A 22420-nucleotide genomic window follows, 5' to 3' on the forward strand; every position below is an offset into this window, starting at 1 on the left:
ATAGACTTACCTGAACATAAACTTTTATTGTATGTAAATTTTCTGCATATATTTCTGAAATCCATGGAATAGTATATAAGCCTTTAGAAACATGAGTCATATTTTGCCAAGGTTCATCATCTATTTGAAGTTTAACAAGCTTAATGCCACTTGGTGAAAATGTCAAGACCCTACAATAAAGGTTTATTTTCAGTTTTTACTCTCAAATAATTTTAATCAGAAAATAACATTACACAGTAAATTTTTATATGCAGACAACTATTAGAATGATGTTCACAAGAAACATTATACAGGATGTCTATAAATTATACCATTTTATATCACTCTGGAGAAAAAAACTATTAAAGACAGATCAATAAAATTTTATAGGTACATTCATCCTGACATGAGAAAACTATGGACAAAATTTCGAAACTAGTTATAATTTTTGCCACTAGGGTTTATAGTGATGCATCAAAGGCAGCATCAAAAACAGTTTAACATGCTTTCTGTCATTCTCTCAAGGGAGGTTAAACAACCTAGAAATTCAGAAAAATCTGAAATCTGTATGCAAGTACAGTAGTTCATTCATAACACACATTTATTTTTTGTTCATGTCATATTATGGTTTGAAAAGGAAACAGTCATCCTTTGAAAAAAATATTGATTTCTTGTTTTTGTGGAATAACTGACAATTGGTGAGAGATTCAGGAAAAGTTTAAACAAAGTTGCATCTCTCTTTTATGCCTACAAAGCTGTGTATAGATACTAGTATAGATACTCTTAAAAATAAAAAAATTCATGTTTTTCAAGTTACTCCCACTACCAACCCTTAAAATAGAGATACCCAACGAAACACAAAAATCTAGCAATAAACATGGAAAGTTTAATTTTAAAACAAATGTTTTCAGTAGTATTAAACAACCATTGTCAGGTTAAATAGAATTTTGAAAGTTTGCTTTCAATTTTCAAATGTTTTATTTAACCTGACAATGGTTGTTTAATACTACTGAAAACATTTGTTTTAAATTATTGATAACTTTCCATGTTTTGTGCTGGATTTTTAGGTTTTGTTGGGTATATTTGCTATCCAATATCTTGAAGTTGTAAAGTTGACTTAGAATAGAGTTTCGTGCAATATCTTATTTTATCATGCAGTTCACAAATTAGTCCAATAAAACACATTAAGTAATGTATGCATATTGCTGTATAAAAAGAGGTTATGGTCTAAACTTATCTAGACTAGAGGAATCCTCTTTGCTCTAGTTTGAGGATGACAAAAGTTGGCAACATGGCTTTAGAAATCATGTTCAATAGCTTCTTGATGCTGCTGTGACAGTAAACTGATAATGATGAAAATTGTAACTGTTTTTGAAATTCTGTCTGTAGTTTTCCTGTGTCAAGATATACATGCCCATAAAACTTTATCGCTCTATCTCCATTAGTTTTGCTTCCAGAGTAGTCTAAAGTAGTAAATTTTAAAGATACCCTGTATACATTTATGGTAAATATTTTATATATTCATGTTATGATCCTAATACTAAACATCATGACTTTAATATTAACACTCAAAAGCTATTAAATGCATCAAAATTAAATTTATAGGGTAACGTATTTCAATATGTGTAACATTTGAATTTCTTTTGCTCATTTTTATAAAAAATTTATTAGGTCACTCTATTTCTTTATTTGAATTTGTTAATTCTATAAAGAATAAATTAAATTAAAAATGAATATATTTTCAAATTTATAAACATGAAAAAACCAATTTTAGTATTGTTCATATTTTAAAAGTAAAGCATAAATATTATCATCATCTCTCTGCTGGATTTGATTCAGATTCCTACTGATTAAAATTAATCATTTAAATACAATGTATAATGAAATACATTATGAAAATATCAATGACAATAATGAAAATTTTGATGTAAAACAAAGCTTCTTAAAATATGAATAGGTAACAGAATTTGAGAGTTTCAAAAACTTTGGCAACTGTTTGTAAATGATGTCACTTTAACCCCAAATATTTCTCTGTCAGATTCTCCAATACTGATTAGTAAAAATAATTACAAAAGCCATTTTGATTTAAAGTATTTAATTAAAATTAAAAATCACATTATGGATACATAACAGAGAAATAAAACATTCATACTTCTTTTCTCATTGTAATCTGCTACTATTTTTCAATTAAATCTTATATTATATCATCTTATATATATCAGAATTATTATACTTTCAAATAGTAAATGAACGACATACCTAATATGAGTTGACTTTTTAATCCGTGAAAGAGGTTCAATCGTAGGCATTCCATAAAGTGCATGTTTAGGATTTGTTATTAAAATGACAGGCCAATCATTTAAGTTTTGATCTATAAAGGTAAACATTCCATGATCTACTGCTGCCAAACGATACCTAATAAAATTAAAACACATTAACTACTGTAAAACAATATTTTAAAAATTTAATAAACTTTCATACAGTTTCAATAATATGTTACTGAAGTTTGGCTTCATTATTGAATATATATTTCAATTTAATACTGCATTATTGTTATTTTCCTTCTATTATTGTGTAAACAAACAATTATAAAATTGAATTTTCTGTGATCATATTTCTTATAGATTATGTCATATTTTATGTATGTTAATAATAAGAAATTTTTTCAGTGAATAAATAATAAATATGTTTGTTATTGGATACAGTAAAAAAGATATGATGCGGTTTAAAAATATTGCATCATCAATTAGTGTTTGAATTAAAGTTATCATCAATTCCATTAATATTTTTTTAGACATTTGTTAAATTTGATAACTTACTATCACAAAAATAAATATAAAATTTAAAATTAATTTCAAATATAAAAGAAAAATGAATCTAACCTTCTATTATCCTTCCAATCACCAAGTTCAAGTTCTAAAGAACCTGTTGATTGAAGTGTATACATAATGGGAACCATACCTCCCAGAGTATGAAGATGACCACATAAATATGGTCCTGAATCTCTAAAATAAAATTGAAGAATACTTAGTGAAGGAATCTTAAATGTTAAATTATGTTTATATATATATATATATATATATCAACAAACAAACCTCATTAATTCTCTTGCTCCTGGATAAGGAGCAGCTATTGTTGATGTAGGATAATGTCCAAACCAAATAGTCATATTGCTATTTCTGCTTTGTTCCTCCATTTTTTGTAATTTTTTGTACTCATCCTAAAAATAATAATACATTTCATATTAAGAATAATTTATGTAGCAGATGAAGACATTTCTGTAATATAATTTTTAAATTGATATATTGTTATCAATTAGTTACACCAAATATTTATGTGATTTCTAAACATTTTGAAATGTAAGTTTATGAAATTTTGTATTATTTTGATTTCAGTGTTAATAATAAATGTTCTTAAAATAATTTACGTGTTCTATTTTTTAATATAAAAAATTTTTCATGCTGCCAGAAGACTTCTGTATTAATGAAATTCTGAAAGTATGATGTATGGAAAAAGTCATCTGTACAATACTTGTGTTGCAAATATCAGTCAAAAATGTTTAAATATCTTCATTCAGTAAGTGTGTATTTATTTATTTACTATTCATGTATAGTTTAAAACTTATTAAAAAATGTATTTTACATTTATTTAACAATCTGATGAGGGTAAAATGCAAAACGTCATAAAATTAAATAAAAGATTATAACAAAGTTGTGAGTCTTCATTATAATCCTTTCAGTTGCCACAGTAAATTATAAAAAACAAAAAGTCTGGATATTCTTTACAATTAATTAATTAAATTCATCGACCATTTAAGAGAGCCATTCTATTTACACATCAATTTTATCTTATAAAAATGTAGAATGCCAGAATAATATCTATGATTAGTGTCATTGAAATGACATTAGAATTGGAAGATGAATGAATAATAGAGCTAATAGCAAATTGCTAGTAATCCCCAACTTACAATGGAATTTTGTCATAAGTCGAACATATAATAATTAATTCAGTTCCAAACAACACACACCACAAGCTTATACATTATAATTAATTACTATGTGTATGTGCCATAATACAATAGAACAGTGGTGTTTAAGTGTATTGAACTTAAAAGTAACATTTACTGTTTAATTAATTAGTATTTTACTAGCAAAAATTCACAGGAATTCAGTTAGTCAACCATCTTCAAAGAAACCACAAATCATACTGAGGGAGTATCGTAATCTTCATTTGGAATTAATTTTATTTTTATTTTCTGTTTATTTATTATTAATTCTCTTTAACCTTATTAAAAAATTAAAGTTAAAAAAAATTATGTAGACCAAGCATCTCTGCAGGAAGTTAGTTCTATTTTTGGTTTTTCAAAGTAGTGTGAATCCAAGTGAGTGAAACATGAGTATATTAAAGCATTTTCTTGTTTGTCCCTTATAATATTGCATTTAATATTTAATAATTGCACTGTGCCATTAGCAAGTGCAATCAATTGTTAAAAACATGATTTCTCTTTTTTATTGAACTGATTTTGGCCATAAGTATTGGTAGTTGTAAGTGAAGGTCAGAATGTATTCGCCAGTTATATATCATCATAAACTTTTTATATATGATGAATTATAATTTCTAATGTTTTGTACAAATGATATATATTGAACAGTTTTCCAATACAGCAGTATGTTCACATTTCCTTGTAAGTGATCAGCATTTTGTTTTGTTATGTCTGCCATGTTAAGCTATCACATCCATTCTCTTTCTCTATTGGCTTTCAACTTCCCATTTCTGCTTATAACAAGAAAAGTTAAAATATTTTTTAATTAAATTTTGTGGATTCTTTCTATGCTACAGAGATGAGAAGTATTCCCAAGTTTTGCTTCTACATTCTGTCTTTCATAAATGGGAAGAGAACTTATAACATTATAAAAATCATTATTTTGACATGTTCAGTTGTACCAGATTAAGTAGCAAGGAGGTTAATAAAATCAGCTAGATAAGAAACAAAAGAAATATAATAAAACATTTCCTTAACTTACAAATTAATCATTGATCTTTTTTATAAAATTTTTGCTAACAAAACACAAAGCTACATTTTTAGGTTAGCATTCTATAATTAAACAACATTAAAATTTATAACTATTTATTTTTCAAAAAAATATTAGTTTTGTCATGCTAGTAACACACATCAGTGCAACAAAAACTGAAATAAGCATTATTAAATCCTATGTATCTTTATGACTTATATGAGCATTATCTGTAGCAATATAGACTACAGATAATTCATTTTAATACATATTAATTTTCTTAAGTTACAACAATTGTTTACAATAAACAACTCTTTTAAAAAAGTTAACAACAAAAATTAATTTTCTCCCTCTTTTTTATCATTCTACTTCTAAAATTAAAACGTTATTAATAATTAGATAAATGACAGATAAAGACATTTACACCAATATTTACATCAGATGAAGGTCATTTCTTTCTATATAATAAAAAATTAGAAAAAATTTGATCATATATAATCCTCTTATCTCATTTACATGGGATTGGATTATCTTCCAAGCCAAAAGAATAAAAATATTTTTATTAAAACAAACTAAATCTTACAAAAAAATAAAATTTATTGTCATACAGTAGACTCTCCCACATCTGGCCTTTCCATAACCAGAGTGATCAAAGACAACCAGAAATTTTTGAAAAATTGTACACTACTTTCCATAGAACAGTATGTTTTTTATTAAGGCTGCCTTGAAGTTTGTAGAATACAATGCATCAACTACTGCTGATGTGATAACTATGAGGCATCTGTGTGATGTTGCAGCTCATAAGTGAATCGAGAAGAACATAACAACAACTTTAATACGATACTTTGAAAATTAATTGTAATTGTCAAAAACAAGTGTCAAAGTCAAAATAACCATTTTTTTTTTTTTTTTATACACACACAGTAGAAATCAGCTGGGTGGAAATCTTTATTTAAAAGTTCTCACACTTACTTATTTAGATTTTTCTAATATATAGATTACATTAATTTGGATATGGAAGAGTCTACTATTTAAAGATTAGAAATAATTTTTGTTCATTTATGATATCACTTTAAAATTATATTAAATTTTTAAAATTTAAATATAAAATACTTTAAATTGGCATAAAAATAACATTTTACCTGATTTATAATTCCCAAAAAGTTAAATGGACGTTTTGGACCAGGTTCAAGACATGCATTTATTCCAATAAATGTGTATGTATCAGAACCATGATGAAATGTATAATTATAGGAACGATTGTGCTTGTGTCCCTGAATGGAATATCTTCTGTTGAAGAAAAAAAAAACCTAAGATTATAAAATATGTAAAATATATATATAACACAACAAAATATATGAAATCTAAACCACAAGAAATAATCAGAATATATTTCTTGTTTGGTAAAATTTACTAATTCTGAGACTTAACTTAAAACTAAAATTTATATTAAAATTTACGTCTTTTACAAGTACAGTAGAGCGTCGTTTATCCAAAAGCCGGTTAACCGAAAGCTTTCCAGTCGGACTGTGTCATGCTGAATCGAACGCTTTTGATACTAGATTAACTTCTAGAGTATAATTTTTTTGTTTTTATATTTTTCAATATATTTATTTTGTTTGTACAAAATAAAGAAATAATTTTTAACAATACAATAGCATCGATTATTATTATAAAAATTTTCGTTAGGCTTAAAATCAACGAAAATTCAACACGAAGCAACATGCAACGGAGAAAAATTTCAACATCGGATAGGTTAATATGTTTTTCGTACATAATCGGTTATCCGAAAAAACCAGTTATCCAAACAACCCCAGTCCCCAATTGATTTGGATAAACGACGCTCTACTGTAATGTATTTTACTAACTAAGATGCAATAAAAATTTAGTAAATATCCAAAACTTCTAAGAAAGTTCTGGGGAAGATTTATAATGTATATTTTATACAGTTTAATCAATTATTAATTGTAACTAATTGTTTCATAGTATTTAATTCTTATATTAACCATCATTGCCAATCATTAAAAATACAAGTATTTTGTAAATTTTAATTAATTATATCTTATGACAATAACATAATAAAAAAAATAAAATAAAACACTTACTGGAATATAAAGAATGAAAACAAAACACCTTGGTATTTCCAGCAAACAAGTAAAATTTAATAAAATAAAAACTCTGTATCTGGACTGCTGTATGTTACTATGTATATAATTCGTCTCTGTAATCCAAAAGGTTTTTGGTAGACGATCTCACAGCAAACTTTAAGTTAGGAACTCTCTTTTATTCCCTAAAAAATGACATATGCATTTCGGGTTGGTATATTCACCCAACCCCTCCTCAGTGCTAATTTTTTAAAAAACATAAAAGAGAAGGTATAATACTCAACACATGACACAAATACATTACAAGATGTCACACTTACTTACTCTTAAAGTACAAATTGTGTATGAGCTACCACTACATCAATACTCCCAACCACTTGCTTTCCATTTAAAATGCACTTGAAGTGTTTGCATAACATCACTATTAAAAACCATTATACGTTATGACATTTTTTGTAAACAACCAGTATATACAATAACTAATACAATACATACCACTAAAATATAAGTAGCGTGCGAACAATCAAAACTCACCAGTGATACATTAGAATACTACCACTTTTAAATCAATCGCAACAACATCACAATTCCATCACTGTATAGCGCCCTCTATCACTCTATACCATCTAGAATCGATTTGCATCCCATCAGAAATATTAAATTATTTTGGTTTTTCTTAATTTCTAAATGTTCTTTAAATTTACGTTTATATATATCCCTTTCATGATGTAGAATTTTAATATTATCACAATTAATTTTACATTTATTATTTTCCGTGTGTTTATACCAAGGTGAATTTTTACACCTCAACCTAATAGCCGCTTCATGTTCTTTTATTCGTATATCCAATACCCTACCAGCTTCTCCTACATAACTACATGGATTCCTACAGTTACACTCTATTTTATATACAATACCTGTCTTTTTTAACTGATCTATATTATTAAGGTTACTTCTATTAATATATCTAGAAACATTATCTGTAATCTTATTTTTCAAAGAATTTTTTTTTTTATTTAAAAATTAGCACTGAGGAGTGGTTGGATGAATATACCAACCCGAAATGCATATGACATTTTTTAGGGAATAAAAGAGAGTTCCTAACTTAAAGTTTACTGTGAGATCGTCTACCAAAAACCTTTTGGATTACAGAGACGAATTATATACATAAAATAAAAACGTTTTCAACTATTTTTAATAGTCGAAAACGTTTTTATTCATAGACTGCCACTAACAAACATCTTATTAAATACATTGAAAAACTAGAGATTTACAAGGCCCATAATACCAAAGGTTGCATCAACCATAGAGATGCTGATAGTCTTTCTAGTGCATGGAAATCTTTTTACTACAACAATTAATTATATTAATACTTTGTTTTATTTTACTGTTTAATTTGTACTATTTTTATGTTACTTTTATTTCATGTTATTTTTATTTTATTATTTTAAATTTAAATGATGTTATTGCTGGCATTCTATTTTTGTTCTAATTCTTCTTTTTAAAGAAGCATTCTATTTTATGTTCCATTTTCAATTTAAAGAGTCTAACTGAAGAGGAATATTAAAAATAGTCGAAAACGTTTTTATTTTATTAAATTTTACTTGTTTGCTGACAATAACATTAAACAGATGACAATTATTAACAATAATATTATGACAATAAACTAAATGAACTAAATCATTACTGAAATTAATATAAAAATATTATTTTATTACAAATTATTAATTAATAATATTAATGGCTATAGTCAATTCCTTAACTATGATTTTCTTTTTAGTATCAGATGTCAAAATTATACATGTCACAGAAAAGTTTCAACTTGAGGTAATTAAATTACAGAATATCATCAAATCAAAACTGATAAATGAATACAAATGTATACAGATTAATTTTAAAATATTTATAAATATCTTATCATTTAAATCAGTAAATTATTTGAAATCAATTAATAAGGTTAATTTTTTTGTTTAAATAGAATATAACAACAATTTTTTAGATTTCAATTCATTCAATATTATATAAATTTGATAAATGCAATAATTCTGTTTTGGAAATAACATTATGTATACTTTAAATACATAAACTTGAATTATATAATTTGATTCAAAATTAAGACAAATTTAAATTTAATTATTTGATGTCTATAATAATTTCCCTAAATCAACATTAGTCTAAATTCATTTTAAATTTGTCATAGTAATTAACAAAAACTTCATTTAAAGAAATAATCTAAAAATTCAAAATTAAACTTATATACATCATACAGAATATAAAAAAAGCTATACAATAATATTTATCAAGATTGTAAGAACCAATAAATAATTTAAAAAATAAGTTGTGAATAGCTGACAAGATTGTATTTTATTCTAACAAATTATAATATGATAAGTTAAAAATTGAATAAGCAGTGAAAGAAACAAATGACTTGTAAAAGATGATGTCTAAATATTAAAATGTTATAAAGAAAATACTTATTTGATGAATAAGGGATGGGATTTATGAAAAAAAATGGTTTCAAACTATTAAATAATGAAAAAACTTGTGATACCTCATAATATCTTATCAATGCAAAAAGCTTAAAAGATTATTGAACTTGTCATTGTTAGTAAACATCCTATGTGGCAGTGTTCAGCAACCACAGGCATGAACATGCTACCAAGTGGAGCAGATAACCTGATACATGTGAATGTGCTTGTCCAGAGTGACTGTATTTAGTATGCAGCAACCCTCAGATGATCCTTCTACATGCATGTGCAGGAAGCAGCTACCAAACAAGTTTGATTGCTGTTTCCACTGCTTGTGCTTCCAAAGAAGAATAAAAGTTAGATTATCTTTTATTTCATGATACAAATTGTGGAATTCACCAAATTCACATTATTTCTTATAAATATTGTTTGTTTTTTGCTTACAAGAAGTTTTGGTTATTTCGTAAACAACACATGTTCACTCTGGACAGAGATAGGTCACAAACTGGAAGCACATAGAAAGATTCTTTTCACCCGCAGTTGCTGGACACTGCTACATAGGAAGTAGTCTTACTAATAATAAAATCTTCAACTTAAGCATAACTTTAAGTATAAAAAGGATGCAATGGAAGGTTTCTTTACAATTGCCAAAAGCATAGATATCAAAATCAAGACATAAAGACAATGTTTATTTTATTTATTTGTTTTTTTTTTAGCTGAAAGAACTGTTTACTAAGACCTTATTTTGATATTGCTACAATGTAGATGAAACATCATATTTGAAGTCTTTAATCATTTAAGAAATCCAATTTGCAGAAAACAATTAAATCTTTGACAGAATCACTAGCTGCTTTGACATAATAATGCATAGTTGCTTAACATTCTCTCAGTAGATGTATTTATGACAAAATTTTTTCACTCAAAACAATATTCTTATTCACTTAACCTGACTTGCAACTGTTTTTCCTTTCCAACATCTAAATTTTTTGAATAATTGAAAATATTCAAAAAAACAGCAAAGAACTTCACAAGCATTTTTTACAACTTAAATTATTTTGAGACAATACATTTTAAAAGGTAATACCTTATTTTTGTAAAAATGTTTATTAAACAACTATTTTTCTCTAAGGCTAATACAATTTTATTTTATGAACCTGTGAGTTGTTAAGTCATATCTGAAGTCAAGCAGGTTCAATAAACCTAATTTCTTGTTTTTGTTTTATAATTGAACATAAACTTTTATGTTTTGATTTTATTTAATTTATGTTTGATTAAAGCTTTTTATTTGTTTAAAGAAAAAAAAATTTAATATTCCTAATTTACTAATGCTAAAGCTGTATCTTAATTTAATTTATGATTTAATCAAAATTAATAAAAATAGTGTGTTAAATAATATATGGTTTTCTTTGAATATTAATATACATACTGTATATAATTAAACAAAATAAAATAATGATACACTCTACAAGTTTTTATTTAAAAAAAAATATCTGAAACTTAAAAATATTTGTACATAATGTATGTATGAGGGTGGTTTTTTCAATCTCCACCAGTCCATAAAAAAAAAGACAAGTGTAAATAACAAAATGAATTTATTACCAAAAGTTAGCTACAAACCTGGTTACTTTTTGACATAATCATCGTGAAGATTGAAGCATTTGTCATATCTGTGGACACGCTTTTCCATCCCCTTGTCATAGAATGTTGCCACCAGTGAATTGAGAAAGCTTTAAATGATAATCTTTAAAGATTATCATTTAAAGTCGTCTACGTGGACGTTATTTATTAATAGGACCTTGTACTGGTGTATTGGCACAGTAATGAGAGTTAATTCAGTAAAATTTCTTTATTTTATCACCTGTAGTAGCAATACGAATATTGCTACTACAGATGATAAAATAAAGAAATTTTACTGAATTAACTCTCATTACTGTGCCAATACACCAGTACAAGGTCCTATTAATAAATAACGTCCACAGTAGACGACTTTAAATGATAATAAATTGTAAAGAACAGTAAGGCTTTTCTAATGTTTTAAAGATCATCATTAGTCTCAAACCTCTGCTCTCCTAGCCATGTTTTCAGTTCAGGAACGAGATGGAAGTCTTCACACATTAAAAAGTTTTAAGCTGGATGGAAGTCTTCACCACCTTTAAACACCCAGTGTATAGCTGTGATTTAGCTCTGAGCAACTTCCACCTCTTTCTTGAACAGAAAAAGTGGCTAGGAGGACAGAGGTTCGAGACTAATGATGATCTTCAAAACATTAGGGCCCATCTTAAGTCATTGGCAGCAACATTCTATGAAGAGGGGATGGAAAAGCTCATCCACAGATATGACAAATGCCTCAATCTTCGTGGTGATTATGTTGAAAAGTAACCAGGTTTGTAGCTAACTTTTGGTAATAAATTCATTTTGTTATTTACACTTGTCTTTTTTTTTTATAGACCATCAGAGGTTGAAAAAAAAACAGCCTATGTACCTATATATATAAGCACTTTATGCATTTATTTGTATGTACAAGCATTCTTATATTATATTAATCTGTTAATATTTCTTTTAATAAATTTTAATCCTAAACCAGTGAATGAAAACAATAAGATTAACTGATTACCTGAATAAATTATCTTCTTTATCTAATGACACAGTATTAAAATTATCTGTGGATAAATTAAAATATAATTATTTCATAGTATAAAACATGATCAATTATATGATTACAAATAAAATTTAATAAATTAAATAGTAAAGCAAAAATTTATAGATACAATATTGTTCAAATACTTTATTTTCATGAATTAGCATGTTTATTTCAGAGCAGCATATTTATAATGCAGATATGTTCAGTGACATATAGATTTAAAAATTCAGTTAAGATACAAATTTCTTCAAATATCAATATATTCAGATCAACACCAAGAAAAAGTGAATGAGAGAAAATCATAATGCTTTTAAAGCAATTAACTAAGATATCAAAATGAAAAATGTGTCATGACTGAATATAAAAACAAATCTCTTGATATTATATATTCTAAATCACTCATTAATTAAAATAATTCATGATTCAGAATCTCGAGTACTAAACAATAAGCAGAACTTTATTTTATTTTAAATGATGAATAAAGATAGTCTTTCAATCTTTTCAATAAAAATTCTGCAACGACAATGACGTTTTTTAAGATTTACAAAATAACATTTCCTGGTAGTCTCTAATTCTGTCATTTCAAGAATATTCAATTGCTAGCATACATAAATAAATTGGCAAAATTAATTTACTTCTGTCATCCAAAGAACTTTGAAAAGTAAAATAGCATTTTGTTTTCCTTTACTTATTATATTTCAACATATTAAATTCAACTGCAGAATTTGATGCATGAATTTTACATTAAATTTACTAAAAAGATTACAGAAAATAATCAAGAGCATAAAATAATTTTTTTGAAATATTTCTCAGCAATTCATAGATGTATAACCTTATATGATTCAAAGACAAAATAATCCTTGTATTTTGTAATATCATTTAACAAAAGGTTCTCAAATAACTAGTATATTATTATATTATACTTGTGTCACTTTGGACATCCTTATAAACTAGGACTTGTTATCCTGAGAGAAGAGAAACACACCATTTCCAATTAAAATATATTTAACAAGATTACATTACAATAAATACATTTTAATTGGAAATGATGTTTTTTCTCTTCCCTCAGTATAACAAATCCTAGTTTATAAGAACATCCTTAATATAAGTATAATATAAGTAATTAAGGACAAGATGGTATCAACATGATATATTATTTAGTTAATATGCCTTCGTGTCCTTATCTTAATTTAAACTTATCTACTAGTATTTTATCAATTAACAGAATTCTCTTTCCAGCATTGGGCCAGGTGATTTAAATAAACAATATTATTTCTGATTCATAAGACCTAATTGCTGCATCTGTACACCCAGTATAATAAGTCCTGTTAATTGATAAAGTACTAGTATGATATGTTTAAATGATATGCGTTTAAATGACGAGATACGTTTAAATGATATATTATTGTTTGAAAAACATCAGTGGAAAAAATTATTAAACAGATTTTGCCATTAAACTCTAAGAAATTGTTTGAGTGAAGAGAATTATTATAATGTTTTTAATCAAATTATTTATATGATACTGACGATCAAGGTGAGACTTAGTAAATCTGAGTTTATGATAACTTGTTGATCAACAAGTTATAAAAAACTTAAAGATGTCACTCAGAATCCATAATTCTATAAGATATACAATCAAAGATAATTAGAATATAACCTTATTTTTTGCTTTGTTTTGAAAAATAATCCCTTATAAATAAATTCCATGTAAAAATATTTATATCTGGATAAATTGAATATCTGGATATATTTGACATTACATATTTAAAAAATCAATTTCCAGAAGACTTAACAACAAACAAATTCAACTTCTATAGATAACTGATCTTTTTATAATTATTCTGCTAGACACAGAAATGAATATAAAATTCGATATGCCAATTGTCATTTCAAAATGATACAAAATAATTCTTCTTTCATTTAAAATATCACAGTTGATATGTAATGCCACAAAATTAGCTTAATAAAGATTAAAAACAGATTGTATCAGCTTTTTATATTTTTCTTTATACATTTAATTTCTTATATATTTATTTTAAAGAAGAAAATGGTATATAGAAGAATAAAGTAATACAAAAAAGAAAAACAATGTTTATAAATGTTACTTTTTTCTTTTTTATAAACTTATACTTTCTTCCAAAATTTTAATACATTATGATATAATGTATAAGTATATATAAACAAAACATATCCTTATGTTAATCTTATCATTTTCTGTTTATAATAAAAATTTTGTATAAACTTAAATAATTGAAGCTAGCTAGCCTACAGCATACATTGAAGACTTCTTTTATCAGTTGTATGATCTTTCCTTTCTAAATTTTATACCATATACTACTATTAGATACTTTAAATATTATAAACAATTAATATACTGTATGTTTTATTTCTATCAGATAATAGGTTATTTTTATGTTTTATAATAGACATTTACCTAAAATATTGCAATTACTCAAAAATTTTATAGTAATTTTTAAAAATATAATAAAGTTTTTTACTACAATAAGTGATATTTATAGAAAGTAGAATACAAGTTGAAAGTAAAAATTATAAAAGAAAAAAATAAATCAAAATTACTAAGAAAACAAAAACATCAAATCAAAAATCAATTTAGCAATGTAACAGTATGGTTTCATCTGACAAAGTTTACCACAGTTATTTAACATTTGTTTTCTGTATTACAACAATCTTTAAAGATTTATTTTTAAAAAACATCAAAGTGTTATGGTAATTTAAAAATTTATAGAGATATTTAATATAAAAGCTGTAGATAAAAACTTTGTAGTTAATAAAAAAAAATGAGGTAAAATAAAACACTAATACATCTATTTAGATTAAAAATTCTGCCAAACTTATTAAAAGTGCAGAAAATAATAGAAATTTATTAGTTTAGAAGATATGTGAAAAATATAGACAAAATAATTAATACTACACTATAGCATTTACAACACTACTATATTTTTTATGGTATTTTCTACAGTAACAAAATATAAAATATTAAAATAAATACTTAGAAATACAAAATATCTACCTATATTTTAAATACAGTCAAACCTGTTTTTATGCGCTCTTTTTATGTTCTAAAGCTTAGTTCAAGAAGACAGAATAAAAAGAGAACGAAAACATTTTTCATTCTCTTTTTATTTTGGTTTCCTGAACTAAGCATTAGAAATAAGCAATTTATTCAAATAAATATGATGCCAAGTGTTTGTAAACATATTGATATGAAATATTTTATTACTATTAAATTAATTCTGACTAAATATAATTAAAATTGTATTCCATGTAATGTGGAAGAAATGAAATAATCAATTTTTATTTTTATTTTCACTATTATATCAATTTCTTACTTATTTATAATATCATTCAAATGTAAATAAATTTATTTAAATTTAAAAAATGGATCTAAGTAATTATATTTAAGAATTTAATCTCTAAATTAAATTTTGCTTACCATGGTTTCCCCGAATATCTAACCACACAGTTTCTTTAGAAACGCCACTTTCAAACAAAATCTTTTGATAGGTTTTCCATTCTTCTTCAAATTGTCGTGAACCAAGATGGTCAGGTGTTGTTGCATCAACTAAATCACCTAAAAATTAAATAATCAAGTTTAAATATGTAAAATTCAAATTAACACTTTATGTAATAGACTATTTTCCTACAGTATTTTGAAAATCGAAATAAATTTGTATTATTCTCATTTTAAAAATAGAAAGTTAAGTCTAAATTCAAGTTAAATATTAAATTCTTCCTATTACAAGAAAAGAAAATATCTAAAAATTAATGAATCTGGTAAAGATGAGAAATTTATTGTTTACCATTAAATAAAATATCTAAAAAATAGATTTTTGTTTTGATAGAAAAAATATTTTTGCTTTAATTATTTATATATTTTAAGCTCTGTCCATATTGTGTTTTAATGTTAAATTATATTTGTAAAACAAGTAAAGTCCAAATTCTAACATTACTTTAATATTTTACTTAATAATTTTATATACCAAATAATATATTGCAGTTCCTATTTCATTTTTAATTTAATAATATTTATTAACAAGAATCATTGAAAAACTCTTACATTTAATAATAATAATTATGAGAATATTAAATAAATTTTTGAAATGTAAGAAGAGACACTAAAAATTGTTTTAAAAATTTAAATGTTTTTTTTTTATAAATTGAAACTTAAAAATGTTCATTCATGATATTCAAGAGTTTAATGTTTTTTTAAATGGTTTCTCGGTAAGAAATGTAGTAGAAAATTTCAAATACATTAGTAATCTGCAAATTTTATATGCATGTTTATTTAATTGAATATAGTTAGGAGTGGACTGAAAGTCAAAATAATTCATGTTCATAATTTCCTCATCAGATTACACACAAATTCAATTATTCTTTTCTTTTTTCTTGAATTTAATTCAGGTATTTCTGAATTTAAAAGAAAAAATTATTGTACATTGCATAAAGAAATTGTTTTACTTGCTATAATAATAACAAATTATAGATATTTTCCTAAAAAAAAATGATGAAATTTATTAATTTAAACAGTGATTTTATTTGAAACCATAACAAAATAGGAAGATAATATTTTGTTTAGTAATTTTAGTCAATAATGCTTAATGTATCTATAGAAAAATATTTATTTAATTTGGCTAGTATAAAAGGTAACTAGCCAAATATAAACATAAATTTGAAGTTAAATATTCAAAAAATGCTAAAAAAAAACTTTAAAAAAAGTTTATTAAATAATATTTTTAACATTTAACTAATTTTTCTTTTAAGTATTAAGTTATTAATAAATGATTTTTTTAAAATTCTTTTTTATCTTTCTCTAATTAAGAAAAAATAACAAATCAAAAGCATTGTATTTATATTAATGTTTATGAGGTCCAATCGAACATTTTGTGATTCCACAATTTTGTAAAGTTCGAACTTTCGGTTTGAATATATGTTCTTAAGAAATCTATGACAGAAAAGTTGTGTTAAAAGGAAAATAGATATTTTTTAATAATCTAAGTTTTTTATTTTTTAAATGTATAGCAATTTATAAATAACATTTGTATAATGAGAAAATTGTATATTGTGCATATAACAAAAAGTGATGTATATAAAGTATATGTAAAGTGATGTATATAGTGTATAATATTGTATATACAGTATATGCAGAGCTGTACAATTCACTGGCAATGGGGCAAGTGCTAAAGGTGCAAGGGCTGATGTTTGCGATAATTGCTTAGCACTCCTCACAATGCCTCGGTCTTCGCTATGGCTCACAAACATATGAACCATGGACTAAAAGACTAATGCATCACCAAAGGTACCAGACACATTGCTACGGCTCTGAGTATAAGATGAAAGTTACCTGTTGCAAGAACAACCGATGGTTGAATTACAGGTATTACTTCTTTACAAAATCTTTTTAAATCAGGTCCTCTGCTGAAATCTCTAAACAAACTAAGATGGATATCTGAGACCTGAAATAAAATACAATTTATAAAAATTACGATAATAATATATATATATATATTTAAAATATTTATATCAATAATATATTATAAATATATTTAATGCAACTGTCATCCTTCAAATGGAAATATTAAAGGCTTTCACTTATTAAATTTACAAGATTTTACAGTATAAGATTATTAATTCAAGTGTACATCATCTATAGCCTAATCTATTGTTCATCAGTTTTATTAATCTATAGTCTAAAGAATATATAAAGTATAATCTGATATTAATATATTTTTTAGATTTGGATTAATTCAGTCATCCTATAAAAAACAAAACAGTCATATGGCATGCATTTTCTACTTGTTCGAATATTACATAAATGTATTTATTATCCAAAGAAATAGCCAATATTTGTTTAAACTATATTTTGTTTTACAATTTAAGACAAGTTCATAGTACATAACAGAACATGCCAAATGGAAAATAAAACTTATATGTCAGTCACTGAATGTGTGTAACAAGGTGGACTTGGTCTGGAATTTGGCTGTGTATTGTATGGAAAGCAATATATTTTTCTAAAATTTTAAAACTGCAAACTGCTGAACTGATGGGCCATCAAGGCACTAGTTCATTTGTCCAATATGATACATGATTAGTCCATAATTGCTATACGTTTCTTTCCAATTCAACTGTTAATATATTTTTAAGTTATCATTTTTTCATATTAACCAATTATTCTTTCATCAGAAATTTTATATGCACCTTTTTGGTTGATGTATAGGTCTTAAGAAAAATATATTTTTGATCATATACTAGAAGAAACTGCCATTCATTTCTTTGTGATGTTTAATAAATAATAATCATTTTTGTATAATGGAGAGCATTTTCTATAGATTTGTAGATAATTTTTGCCATTGTGCTTTGAAATATTTACATAAAGTCACAGTATTGTTTATTTTACAGCAAATTTTATTACTGAAAAGAAAGTAAAGCTGAAAGTCAAAAAAAGAACAACTGTGTTTAACTTTTCTGTCAAATTAAACATAAAGTAGCTAAAAATTTTGTGTAACTTGCTAATATTAAATAGAGAAAAATGTGTTTGAGAAATTAATTCAGAGAAGCCTTTTAAAATGAATTGTAGATGATTATCATCCATAAAATTCCACTAATTTTAAATGTAGAATGTTTATAAACACTATGTATTATAAAGTGAAAAATTAAGTTAAAAAATAATGTAATTTCAAATCTCATACTGTAGTTACATCTAAAAATTTAATTATTACAATAAATATAAAATTTTTGACAATCTTATTTACTTGTAAATATAAATTCACACTTCATTTTTATTAGGTAGCCAAATGTTTTATTTGTAAAAATAGTTTTAGACTTTTCAAGCCAGATTGAAAAGTCTAAAACTAGTTAGCCAGTTACAAAAATCGTTGTAACAGAACATCAAATTTACATATAAAACCATACCTAATATAGGTTATAATCAATACCATCAGATTGTTATTGAGCTACAATATGGCTGATTAATTATTTAAGGTACAAGTAATTTAAACTAGAGATAGGAAATTAAGCCATTATCTCATATTAATAGTATCTTAATAAATAATTAGTCATATTGTAGCTGTAAGAATTCAACTGTATCAATTAATTATTAACATTAATTTATAAATATATTCACTTTTAATGTAGTTAATGTTTATTTTAATATTTAAAAACAATACCTAAATAGACATTTTCTTAAATAGTCTTGGGTTAATTGATTTACATAATTTTTCAGAAATGTGAATTGTTAACGACAGGTTGACATTTAATATTAAATAAATAATCAATTATATTGCAATATGGTTTATATAATCTTATTAAACCACATATAAATCATTGTACAACTTTAATTCATTAAAATCAAACACATTCAAAATATTTGCAAGTTCTACTAGCCAAACATATAACATTAGTAATTATCAAAGTTAAAAAAGAGAAGTGGAGCTTATGAATTTAAGCCATCAACTTTTGGGAATGCAGCCAGCCTAACTCTGCCAAGTGAGCAAGTCTGATCTAATAGTTAATGATAATTCTGATAACTTTAAATATGTAACGTTAAGAACATATAACTTCAATGTCATCTAAATCATTTTTAAACCTCTTAATCAAGATATAAACTTAAATAATGAATATATTTTTAATATAAAAACAATAATAAATATTGTTTTTCACATATATTTTTCCATTAATTCTTTCAATTCACAAAGATTAGAAAGACAAATAACCTCTGAATAAACCTATCACTGTAAAAACGTGAAAGGTATTGATTTGAAGTTTTGTTCCAGCTTTGTTTTTTTATATGTTAGAAAAATACCTAAATATAATTTAACATTTGTGCAATAAAATATCATCTTACTATGTTAAATAATAATTCAAAAAACTGAATGGACTGAATAAAAATGAAGGAAATTGATAATGAAATGATAAAAGAAGAGGCATATTGAAACATTGGTAAGTTTCAAACAAATTATTTATCTGCAAATGTTTGAATGCAAATATTATGTTCCTAAAGATGACTTGAATACTTTATTCCTAATAAAAACAGTAATGATTAGGTTAGAAAAGAATATGGAACCACATGCTTTACTTATTTCATAACAGATGTATAATTTTATGTAATTGTATGTATTATAACTTAATTCTATTTACCTTAAACTTTAAATCTCTGAACTATTTCATTACTTTTATTATTTTACAAATTACCTCATGTTCAGAATACCATATAATTCTATGTTTTAATTCTACTCTAATAACCACAAACTATTTAACCTTATTTATATACCCTACTTATTATACTTCCTTGTAAAATTTAAATATTTCATTTTTCAAAGCTAGCATCTTTCATTCAATTTATAGTCCTAGTTACTTATATGTATTTTACATTTATTCATTATATTTACAATGAAGATTCAATAGAATTCCCATTTTTGTCATTTTATTGTTTAAAATGATATTGAATAAATCTATGACATGATAGGACTATTACAGATAATTCATATATTGAAACATACTTCTGACAAATTTGAATTTTGTAAATATTTAACTAGTGATATAATATTTACATTTTATTTCACTTTGACATATGCTTTATAATTGATACCAATTACTATAAATCAAAAGTTATATTGGATAATTATGCTATTTGTTAACAGTCTTATTACAAGTTTCTTTAAATGTGTATTATTACACTGACATTGATTAGCTTAATTTATCTCCACCAATGATGTCAGATTTTATGGGTATCACTTGAGTAGTCAAGGGAGGTTAGGAAGATGCTTCTAATAAATAAAAATAATAATTTTAGTACAAAATTAAAAACAGATAGAAAAAAATTTTATTTAATTTATTTAAATATAATACTGATACGAAGTTTTTGTTGCCTTAAAATATCCTTAAAATATTTTTTCACAGATAGCTAGATGACCAAGACAGCTAAGGTGTCAGCCTACCCGTCGGGAGGACCCAGAATTGAAACCAGGTGAACAAGTCAACAGGAATTTCCTATGTTCTGTATATATTGGTCCCCGTTCCTCATCATCTTGCTGCCCCTATTGTAGGCCTGCCAAACTCACAATGGATATAGAAAAAGAAAAGATTGTCTTGGTGTCTGCAGGATGAAAAGAGAAAAAAATATATATTTCTTCATCCTAAAAACATTTCCATTAATAAAATATAAGAATATATATGACTATTATGATATATTTGTTTGCCCCTAGAAAACTTACTTTCTAGATATGCCATTGATGAGTGTAATTTATAAATAACAAGCGATTATTTATTGTGACATTGTAATAATGCCAGGCTGCAATTTTTGCAATTTAATTTAAAATATTTGCTCTCCACCTCAAATTAGTAGTGATTGCCCCTGTACATAATTCTTTTCTTTTAACAATATAATCATGCCAGTCATCTATCTAACACCTTACAGGAGAAAATATTCAAATTGAAATAACATGACTTTTGATTTGCATTGGAAGTTTGTATATAGTTAATCGGGGCCTCCTACCCTTAAGGTTTCCATATCTGATCTTGTCTTTTGTCTATCTAACTTTGTTCTCAAGATTACTGACAGATGACAGTATGAATTTATAGGTCTATAATTTTTTCAAATTGAAGCCAAATAATATTTGGAAACCAGATATGTTAAAAAATTTGTAAATTTTTGATTCAATATTAGAACTGATTGTCTATATGTATTAATTTAAATCTTTTGATATTAACAAACTTAGAAATCACATTTATTAATGGTAATTAATAAATATCAACAAACAAAATAAGAGAAGTCCTGAAAAATCTGCACAAAATATCTCAGGCTCTAGCTAACAGACAATAATTTTTAATTATCCAGTACATACTATAATATGAAAGTGTGTGAAATGCTGTAGAACAATATAGAATATTTTTCTGTATTTAATTTTCTGTTTTCAAAATGGTAACAAAAAAGGATGCTTTATGCCTAAGAATTTTACACATTAAATAAAACATTAAGGAAAAAGTTTACTGCAAATGATTTTGCAAAAGGAGGAGTTCCAAAATAGGTAATATAGTGCATTCTCCAATGTTTCAAGAGTACATTATCACCAGAGAAAAATGGGTCTGATAGAAAAATGAAAATTCTAATAAAAGCCAGGTTGGAAGGCTTGAAGCAGACCATTGAAGCCAGCAACAAGATTTCAATCCAATCTGAAGTCAAATCAACTTTGTTCAATA

At 25.0% G+C, this 22420-nt stretch overlaps 1 protein-coding gene across 2 annotated transcripts in view; it reads right to left on the minus strand.

Moving 5' to 3' along the window:
* Window positions 1-22420, minus strand: part of LOC136983639 (transmembrane protein 62-like) — a 59943-nt gene that overhangs the window by 26382 nt on the left and 11141 nt on the right. For both annotated transcript variants that reach the window (XM_067280440.1, XM_067280439.1), the window contains exons 2-9: window positions 17568-17679; window positions 15660-15797; window positions 12179-12224; window positions 6134-6281; window positions 3075-3199; window positions 2862-2984; window positions 2239-2394; window positions 11-170 (exon numbers count right to left, since the gene is read on the minus strand). In XM_067280440.1, the coding sequence (XP_067136541.1) occupies window positions 11-170; window positions 2239-2394; window positions 2862-2984; window positions 3075-3199; window positions 6134-6281; window positions 12179-12224; window positions 15660-15797; window positions 17568-17679 (1008 nt within the window). The remainder of the gene's footprint in view (window positions 1-10; window positions 171-2238; window positions 2395-2861; window positions 2985-3074; window positions 3200-6133; window positions 6282-12178; window positions 12225-15659; window positions 15798-17567; window positions 17680-22420) is intronic.

This window comes from Centruroides vittatus, unplaced genomic scaffold, assembly GCF_030686945.1.
Source record: "Centruroides vittatus isolate TY-2023 unplaced genomic scaffold, ASM3068694v2 contig_884, whole genome shotgun sequence".
Lineage (NCBI taxonomy): Eukaryota > Metazoa > Arthropoda > Arachnida > Scorpiones > Buthidae > Centruroides > Centruroides vittatus.